General features: G+C 36.1%; 1 protein-coding gene across 4 annotated transcripts in view; it reads left to right on the top strand.

Annotated features, from left to right (window-relative positions):
* The window catches only part of LOC149180092 (sterol 3-beta-glucosyltransferase UGT80B1-like), a 392,913-nt gene extending 382,356 nt beyond the window's left edge, over positions 1–10,557 (top strand). For all 4 annotated transcript variants that reach the window (XM_089415891.1, XM_089415893.1, XM_089415892.1 and 1 more), the window contains one exon: positions 10,083–10,557. In XM_089415891.1, coding sequence (XP_089272017.1) covers positions 10,083–10,274 — 192 coding nt within the window. In that variant the 3' untranslated portion in view covers positions 10,275–10,557. The remainder of the gene's footprint in view (positions 1–10,082) is intronic.
* Positions 10,558–10,874: the final 317 nt, after the last annotated feature.

Here is a 10,874-nt window from a genome sequence, read left to right on the forward strand (position 1 = left end):
TGGTCTTGGAGGAGTCTTGGTCAAGGGTCTAGGTCTTGGAATTCGTCAATTGAAGATCTATAAGAAGAGAACAATTCTTGTGGGTTTTCCTCTCGGTTAGAGAGGTTTCGACTCTGGTTGATCACCTATATCTTATATCTTCTTGTCTCATTGTTCTTTGTTGTTTGGTAGTTGTTTGATGATAAGACCACTAATAATAATCAAGTGAAAGAAGAAGTGAATCAAGTAAAAGTAAAAATACATCACGAGCAATTATCAAATTAAGAGAAATCACCTAATCTAGTTGTTCTAGATTTCTCAACATGTTATCAGAGCTAAGGTGATAAGATAAGGAAAATCAGCTTAAAGGACACTTAAGGGCCGAAGCATTACAATATCATCAAGAGCATCAATCGTCAATAAGATAAAAGGATCAAAGTAATTTTGGTTCTATTTTGGGTTATTCTTGTTCACACATGCAAGGATATTAGGGCTCATTTGTTGTAGCGAAGCCAAATTATTACAGTCACCTAAGGAGGCTGAAAACAAGTGGAAGACAAGCCATCTTGCGAACCGAGTTGCAAAAGAAGAAGCCTATATCCAAGCGAAGGAGAGAAGGATAAAATCTTTGCCTTTCTCCCACACGTGCAGAAACTAGGGTTTCTGCAGTGATCGAAAATTGCAGTCAAATTGCAGAAGTCAAAAAAGAGGTCGAAGAAGAAGTTGCAACTATTGGAAGACAAATTTCACTAGAGTTGAATTTGAGAAAGGGAAGCTCATCAAGGAGAAGGCGTTGTCATAATCATCAAGGAACCAAGGTGACCCCCCTCTTTGAAGGAGAACTTTTGAAGGAAGGCATCTTTTATTATCAACATCATCATCAAAATCAAGAAGGCATCAAGTTGAAGATATTGTCATCAAGTAAGTATCTTTATGTCCACATTTGAATCTATCAAAATGACTTCATTTTGCAAGGAAAGCAACAAATTGGTTGGGTCATCAAAATTTCTTGCATGGAAGAAGAGCACAGATTTGATCCTCATAGAAAATGAAGTCATTGATCATGTTAAGGGTTCAATCACTAAACCACCAAAGGAAGAAGCTCAAGCTCAAAGGATCCTTATAGAATTCATCAAGGTCCCCTCATACCATACGTATCAAAGTTGGAGACATCAAAAGAAATATACGGGAAGCTAGTAGAATTGTTTTCCGTAAGTATTGCTGGAGAAGTGATGTCATTAAGACAATAACTCTACAGGATGAAGATATGAAAGGAAGATGGAATAGCCTCATATTTTATAAGGGTATCAGAAATAAGAGACCAACTACAAGAGTTGGGAAAAATAATGTCCGATAAATAAATAACCACCATAGTGCTTAATGCACTACCAGAGGAATGGGGAAACTTTACATCAAGCATCTATGGAAAGAATGAAGCTACCCATTCAATGAGCTTTGGTCATTATGTAAGATTGAATAAACCAGGTTGAAGGCAAAAGTGACGTGGGATCAAATGAACAAGTTCAAGCATTTATTGCCATGGCTAGGAGAAATGGAAAGTTTGGGAAGTTAGGTCCTTAGAAAAAGAAGAAGGATATGGCAAAGATCCAATGCTATGGTTATCAAGAATATGGGCACTACAAGAGGCATTGTGCAAGGTTCAAGAAGGACAACAAGAGGAAAGAAAGAAATGATGCTCATATCATTGAAGAAGTGGAAGAACCTAGTGAGAAGAAATTGAAAGGTATAGATGTTCACTATTAGGGTTTCTCCAATACATAGCAAGGAGAAGTAGAAGGTGAATAAGATCTCTGCCATGGCAGTTAAGATGAGATGCATTATGAGAGATGCATCTTAGTAGAAGATGGCATCATATTAGAAGCATGTGATTAAATCAAGAGCTCAAGACATCCTTATAAAAGCTTGAAAGGTAGCTGAAGTAGAAGTCTATATGGTTGTAGTATTCATCATAGAAGGAAGTAGTTCTTGGTAACCTCTTTGAAAGCATAAGTAGTACTTACGGTTAGAAGAAAGTAGTACATCATTAGGAAGAAGCATTTGTAGGATAAGGATAATCAAGATCCTCCTTTGGGATCTTTATTTGAAGAGTCACTTCTTGGAAGAAGCAAGTGCCTCGTTGAGAATTCCACCTTGTATGGGATTCATTGTTTGGAAGAATAATGGCATGATGACAAAGGAATGCAGCATGTCAAGATGGTTGAAATACTCACAATCGAGGAAAGGAAGCTTCTAAAGGAAGCCTAGATGACCAAAAGAAGGAAAGAGGTATGTATGCACGTATTTAATTGAGTCATGTCATCATATGGTTGCATGGGTAAATTTTCTATCTCATGAGCATGATCAAAAGAAGAAAAAAGGGTTCTCCTTGTTTGGAAAGATGCATGAGGGCATGGTTCACATATTGACTAGATGAAATCAACATAATATGTCCTCATATGGAATATGACGTGGTTGACAAAGATGAAGGAACTATGGATGAATGTTTCTGGGGAACAATATGTGAAAAAAGAAAGAAGAGACCGTGAAAGATGCAACTATGAGCACGTAGAAAAGGACATCAACATCTGATGACTAGGAGAATTTACCATGAAATATCCATGGAAAAAGTATGAAGACCTTAATGAATTCTGGAAAGAATGGAGACAGTTGAGTTTGAATATTTTGGAGATGTGTCAATATGTATGCAGGATGTTGATGTTGCTACAAGAAGATGTCATGATGAAGGGCCATCACAAAAGGAAACTTTGATTTGATGTTCATTTTTTAGTTTTGAATAACATCTGGATGGGTTGATACAGGGTCTATTGTAAGATAGTTGTAGATGTCACCTACAACTAGCATCCATGTGGTTGGATGAAAGATCCTAAAGGAAACATGACTTGGAAGAGGTAGTTGTATGAAGAAGAGTTAGATGTGGATTAGAAGACCACTTTCTAATGAAGAAAAGGATGACATGATTGACATAGTTCATGAAGGAAAGTGATGGATGGACAATGCCCTACGAAGAAGTCCCAAAAGATGAAGGCTCCATAATGATAAAGATGAAATTCATGACATCAAAAGGAGGAACTCTTCAAGCAGTTGAAGGTACCATGATCTCCACTGAAGAACTAGTGAGTTGTTGAAAATCCCTAGTTAAGAGGGAGCTTGGACAAGACCTTGGTTATGAGGGAGCTCGAGTACATTCCTTTTATAGGAATGGGTTCATTATCCTTGGTTGTAATATTCCTAGAGAATTTTTACAGTAAATAACAAAGCATACATAGACATAAAAACCATGAAAATCAAACACATGAATCAATCCATGAAATTGCACCAAAAACTGTGTTGTTGAGCCATTTTATTATAATATGAAGAGGGTACAGTGAGTCAAGGCAAGCTAGCTAAGCCCAAATGAACTATAAGAATTCCCTCTAAAATTTATTGTTGCTCTCTCCTGGCTTTGTGCTGAATAGCTCAGAAATACACTGCTGGCTGAACTTCTGCTAGGGCCTCCTACGGTGCTCAGAAAATTCTAGGAAATTAACCCTGGGCTCTCCACCAAATACCTAGAATAACCCATGAAGGAATTGGGGTATGGTTGACCGTAGATTTTCGACCCTCTTTTCCCTCTATGGCTTTGCTACTGGGTAATTCGACCCATCTGTCAATCTTGTTGTAAATAGCCTCAAAAGTAGCTTCAATTTCCAAGCAATAATCTCCCAAGCTCCTCCCCAAATCTCAGTCCCAAACTCCCTCCACTCCTCAAGTCCCAAGTGTGCCTCCTCCAAGCTCTGCGTAATCCTTGCTATTATCACCAAAAAATTATCATCTAGCCATTTCTAACTTGGTGGATCGAAATGCACTATGTGGATTTAATTTTACCATAGTAAAATCACTTTCACTGTGGAAAATAATTTAGTAAACAACTTTAATTAAATTATTTTCTGCTTTAAATAAAAAACCCATGAGAATAATTAGATAAATCATTATTTATTTAATTTTCTTTAGGAATTATTATTAAATAATTATTCCTTGTCACATTTGACTAAATCCCTTAGAAATATTTAAACAAATCATTATTTATTTGAATTTCCTTATTTCTATTATTAGAATAATTATTAAATTGCTATTTAATAATTATTTTGATTTCACACCTTTCTTGTTTCTCGCGAAATAATTAATAAATGATTTTATTTGTTAATTATTTCTAAATAAAGTAATTTAACCATTTTAAATTCCTTTTCCCTCTTCAATAAATATAATAAAGTATTCCAAGTAGTTAGATATGAATTTGGTCAATAGTATTTTATTATTCTCCATTTTCAATAGACACATCATTCTTATCTTCACTTTAGAAAAAAGAAAGGAGGATAGGTAAACATCTGACATCCGATATTCTTTGACGATGAGGTAGGGCATCCAGGATAAGAGTAGTCGTAGAGGATAGATATTCTTTGAGGACTGGGAATCCGAGATAAGACTAATCCTGGGAGGACATACCTTGTGAACACCAGCGTGGGGTATGTTCCTTGAGAGACAATGATGATGGTGTCTATCCGTCATTGGTCTCGCAACTTTGTGGTATGATCTTGTGGAGAGATAGAGTTGTTAGTCAAGGCCTTGCTATTTGACAATGCTGGTTGATATGATGCGAAATAGATAGGTTACTAATCCAACTCTTCTTAAGAGAATTCTTTAGACTGAGAATGTTAAGTACCTTGTATGGATTATGAATACCTCCCTAGTTAAGAGGGAGTGTTGAAATATGTAACTAGGTTCGGTCTTCATAATGACATATGTAATCATGATTTTATGTATTTAATGAAAAGAGAAAAAAAAAATATTAATGTTATTCTTGAGGCATGGGTATCATGCTCAAGGGAAATTTATTTTTAGCTCAAGCACCCATTGAGTGCTTCTAGGTTTGTCATAAAGTCATTTGAGTCATTGCCATGTATTGAAGACCCATTTAGGCATGTTACATATTGTATTTGAGTCAAAGTAGAGTCAAAAGACCCTCCAAGACCTCGTTATGGCACAAAGATCAAGTCGGCTTAGATGAAGGGACAAGTTGGCCTAAAGAAAGCAATTTGTACCCCTCAGAAGGCTATATAAAAGAAGGAACTCGACCTCATTTGGACACACTCTCAAGCAAGTTCGATCTCCTCAAGATATACACTGGAAAGGGACAAAGAAGAAGAACAACAACATTATTGAAGTTTTGGGTCTCTCTCTCTCTCTCTCTCTCTCTCTCTCTCTCTCTTGTTAGGGTTTCTACAGTTACTGGGCAAGATGAAATTCTGAAGGTGCATCGAAGTTGTGAAGTTGCTTCTTGGTAGAAGCTATGAAGCTGCAAGGTCAAAGCTGTGAATTTGCATCAAAGTCGAAGTTGCAAAGATTGATGATGGGGGTCGAAGTTTGAGTTTGTGGTTGGAAGTTGTGAAAATCAAGAAGGAAGGTTAACTTGGTCTTGGAGTCTTGGTCAAGGGTCTAGGTCTTGGAATTCGTCAATTGAAGATCTATAAGAAAATAATTCTTGTGGTTTTTCCTCTTAGTTGGAGAGGTTTTGGCCCTGGCTGATTGCCTATATCTTGTGTCCTCTTGTGTCAAATCACCTAATCTAGCTGCCCTAGATTTCTCAACAAAACCCCACAAGGGGAAAACACAAAAAGCTTTCCATATGAGTGAATATTTAGTTCATCAATTACATCAACCAAAAATAGGGTATCAAGAAAGACTTAACCAACAATGAGTCTTCCCACAAGTGACAGTGGTTTCTCAAAAATTCAGCCTCCAAACGCTCCCTCTCCTTTTGCTAGAATAGAGATCTTATGAGAAAATCGAATGCCCAAATGAGGAGAAAGTGTCTCCTATATATAGTCATCAAGAGAGGGTTGAATGGGTGCCTCTAAGAGGCCCAACCGGCTTGAACAGAAGGGAGGCCGACTTGAACAATTTTGGAGGCAAAAATATAAATTTAAATTTTCCAATGGACAATATTTTTGGACAAAACGTTCTTGGGAAAAAACCAAAGGGAAAACCATTTCTTCAGATTTGAGAGTTTTATTAATCTTCAACAAGTTTTGCAATTGATGAATATTACAATATTGCTTTCCAAACCGTGGCAAAACTTCGACAAAATATCTCTTCACCTCCACAAGTCAATTTAACCACTGGAAGGCTTATGGCCTCCCTCTGCAACCTGACACAGCCTCTCTTGGAAAATACAGCATGTACAACATCACATATGCAACTCCTTTGGCTCTCTAATGCTCGCATGGACGGAATTAGCCTCTTGGTTGTGCTGGCAACTCGTATGGCCCTCCTGGCAATCTATACGGCCTCCTCTTGGAAACCTTTGCCTTAGAGAAAACTTGGCCTCTCCTGGAACCCTCACGACCTCAACAACTTGACCTTCCTGTATGCTTTTTGTGTTTAGGATTAGGATCTCCATTGCCAAGTAGGAGTAGGATTAGGATCTCGAAAACTGGAACAATATTGATGCAAAAATACCCCAGAAATATTCATTGCTTCAACTATTGCTGAGACGCTCATTGGTGTCAATCCTCACACAATGATTATTAGATCTCAAAAGTTTCCCATCATTTCCTTTATAATCTCTCGTTGAAAAATCAATGGCCAACATTTAGATTTTAAATGATATAATGGATGGCCAAGATCACTTATAAACTTTACTAGAAGTCTCTAAAGGAAAATCGACCATGTCTCAATTATTACTAATTAATTAATTTATTTCCCTAAATTAAAACATAGGAAAATAATTAAAACCTATTAATTAATGTAATTAAGACATTTACATTCAAAAGAATAACTTGGGCTTGGAGATATTTTCTGCTCTTTTGTTCCTAGCCTCACTAACACCACCTGAGGCTGGAACATTTGTCCGAGCTATATCGACCAACATTAAGAAGGTATAGGGAGACAAATCTTAGGTTATTATCCACTAACATGCATCCACAAAAGAGTAGAAGCAATCCGGCCCAGGGAAAAGCCCTAGCAGTTTACCTTAAAAAGGCTAGCTACTATAAAAGGAAAAAAATATTATATTTTTGGAGATTTTTTATCAACACAAATTTTACCAATGCCTAATCCTACTTGGCTAATGGAGTATTTGGGAAAATTTTAAAGGAAAGAGACAATTGATTGGTGTGGGGGGGGAATTTGTTTTCCACTTTATAAAACCCTAACTATCTTTTTTGTGAGGGGAGAAGTTAAATAGAAGATGCACACTAGGAGTTCTATGGATTTCATGGAAGAAAATATTTAACATGCAAAATTTAACCAAAATTTCCAGCAAATAATATGCTTTTAGTCATGGATCATACAAAAACCTTAGAATTAATTCATTTACATGTAAAATAATGAAAAATCAGCAATAAACTTAGAATTTCTTCTAAGAAAAGAAAAGACCTTTTAATCCCAAAAGGACATAATTAATACAAAAGCCAATCTCCCATAGCAAATACTCCATGAAAATCATATCTACACAAGTAGTGAAAAAGACAAGGCTAATTTGTGTCCTAGACGAGTGTGATGATGAATGATAGCAAGTGAGGGAACCTCTATTTATATGAGGTCTATCGCTCACTTTTTACAAAATAAAAGTAGCCTACAAGCTCCTAAACAAGTTTGATTTTGAGTGTTTGACAAGACAAGGGGTTACAAGAAATGTTCCATCAAGTTTCTGAGACGAGGAAGCGAGGGAGTGGGGATACGTAGGAGCGGCCTATGCAAAAGCTCCCCACCAATTTTTAGGAAACATGGGGGGACGTCGGGGTCTTAAAAACTTAAAAATATAAAATATAAATCGATGAATCATATCACTGAAACAAAATTAAAACGAAAAGCATGATCATTATCATATAAATTATAATCATACATCATACATGTAAGTTTGTAACTGTACAATGTAACTACTAGTCTACTAATTTACTAACTTACTAACAATGCACAATGAAAATAATTTATAAAATTATAAATGTGTAAACTTTTAAACTTTAAACCATATTGATGTTCCACTTCCAACTATGAACATTGAATACTGATTATTGAAATAAAGTTATAAAAGACAAGTTTGATACATCAAGAGTCAAAATTTTTAATTTTATAGAGTCAAAATAACATAAGAACATATCAAAAGATAAATGAGCCTAATTGCTCAAGATAATCCGTTCAACGAAGGAGCAGACAAAAGGTTGCTTGGCGATGGCAACAACATTCTGTTCAACGAAGGAGTAGACAGAAGGCTTCTTGGCGATGGCAGCAATGTTTAATTCAACGAAGGAGCAAACAAAAAATGAAATTTGAAGTGAACATAACGTAAACCCTTCTCGGTCGGTCAACAAATATTAAAAATTACGATTTTCTAGGGAAATGACCCCTCAAGACCCCTTTCCCCTAGGAAATGACCCCTTTTAAGTTTCCTCACGTACCCTGTTTTTTGGGAGCGTGGGTAAACGACCCCCTCTCGTCCCCAAGTCCCTGGAGCGCGAGGGAGCTAGGAAACTCGACCCCCAGGTGGGGGGACGAGACCCCGTGGAACATTGGTTACAAGCCAACCCCATAGCTCTAAACAATAAAACAATGCCATAAAATCCCACACGTGTAGGTTGATATCCTCCATAAATGTTAATAAAGTGCATGGGATGGGCTGGTGAGATGTCCCATCATAATAATCAACTCCAAGTCTTGAGGGGAGACCTCAAGAGGTGCCTTAAAATGCCTCCACGTGTTAAAACCATCCTCTAGGCACCTCATGTCACCCTCTTAAAGGCTAGATAGGTGATGCGGAATTGTCTATCTCCAGTGTTGGGGCTCAAGTGTGAGTACAAGCCCTCCCTTGTCATCTTGGGGATGACCACCATCATCTGTTCCTTCCCTTAAATCGGGAAAAATTGCTGAAGGGAAAAAATAGTTATAAGCCATCACTAGGAACTACAAGTGTCATGTCCAATGCCCACCCATTTAAGTAATGTTAAGCTACAATTCCATTTGAGTAATATTTTGAAAGTATTTTGACAAGCTATTATATGCACGTACTTTTTGTTGTTCAAATTTCTTTTGAAAAGTTAGTGTTTTGTTGACTTGAGCTATTTGTCAAATTCTTGGCCCATTAATTCCAATCAAGAATCAATTTTTCCCTTTATTGGGGTAATAGGCAAGGAGCACATACAAAGAAAGCTATTTGATGATGGCCCTCATCAAAGGAGGCAAATTTTTGCGTGCCCTTGTTTAGGAACTTTTCGTAGTTTATTGCTTCCGTTGGCATCACACACAAGGTAGATGACAACCATTTGAATTATGTATGAATATCTAACTTGAAAAATTATTTTAAATCTCTGCATTACCATATCCATATCTGGTTGCAATTCTTTTTAGGATTCTTATGGGGGGCAGCTTAGAACCAATGCCAAGAAGGGAGAAAGATCTTGGACAATGGATCTCACTTGTGCTCATAAGAGATCTTTCATTGAATATTCAAAAAGAAAATAAACTTTTCAAATCACCTCTCAACTTATTAGCTCTCCCATGTTTTACATAGTTATAAATGTTTCTAATTCTCGATTAAGACAAATCTTTGAATCATAATTTTTAAAATTTGCTACTCTGTACTTTGTTCAAACTTGCATTTGCTCGTATCCAGACTCGTGACAACTTTGCCAAATTTCCTTTTTTTACACTATATTATCATACAATTAACTTCAAAATCAGTACTTTAATATCAAATGTAGTTTCAACATTAGCCTGAGATTATTGGAGGCATCGATATGGGTGTATTCAACGTTTAAATGCATCAAAATGAACACATTACAACCGCAATATTATCATATTTATTGGAAAAAATTATAGATTGAATGACTCGCTGACTTTGTACCTAACCTTCATAAAGTTGTATCAAAATGGAATATAGCATTAAGTTTATAACAATATATAATTTTAAAATGGTAACTCAAGCCCATAATGTTCTTGAATGCTTTTTAAAATCTTACTAAACATGTTTTGTGAAAACGCATCTTCCTTTTTGCAGCTGATTTCAATTGGTACATGTGAATTTTAATCACATTAAACTTAACATGTAGGTGAAGCAGAGGGCAATGGAGCTAGCCAAACATATTGAAGAGGAGGATGGTATTGTGGCTGCTGTAAATGCTTTTCACAGACACTTACCATCACCATTGCCAGACACTGAACCCCCTCCAGAGCCTCCGAGCCTTTTAGAAACCATTTTCTTAACATTAGAGAGATGCTTTTGTTTGCCCTGTATTAGATAAGATTTGTATATATTCTATTCTTTATTATTTATCATCTTATCATTGTTGTGCATAGTTATCGGTTCCTTAGCTCCCATTTTTTCTTGCTTAGCCTAATATTACAGAGGCAGCGTCCATGTAAAATAGGGCTTTAACCATTATGAGGAAGAAGTTAAATTTCCGCTTAGGATTACTTGATATCTTTCCCGCTATTCTGGAGTGGAGTATCCATTTGATTTTTGTAAGGGTTTTACCCTCTCGAATGGTTGTACAATATATATAAAGTACACTATTTTCTTGGGTTCCCGATGTTAAAGCAATTGCCCTAATTTGTCCTTATTTCAAAGTTTTAATTAAGGTTTTAATAGAATTTCTAAAATAAATAGATGCAGTATTAAAATGTTTTAAATGAGCGGTTTCTGTTTCATATAAACAATTCTATGAATCAAAGGTGTATTAGAGTTTCTTTTTAGCTTTAATTAAAGCTTAATAGAATTTGTAAAAGAGTTATATGCAATATTAAAATGTTTTAAATGAACCCTAGAACATAAGTGTATAAGAGTGTTTTTAATAGGTTTGTTAAAAAACATATGGCGGTATTATGGACAATGAAGGATTGTT

This window comes from Pinus tabuliformis, chromosome 3_2 (genome assembly GCF_031772625.1).
Source record: "Pinus tabuliformis cultivar Carrire ecotype Pingquan chromosome 3_2, CPIR1, whole genome shotgun sequence".
Classification (NCBI taxonomy): Eukaryota; Viridiplantae; Streptophyta; class Pinopsida; order Pinales; family Pinaceae; genus Pinus; species Pinus tabuliformis.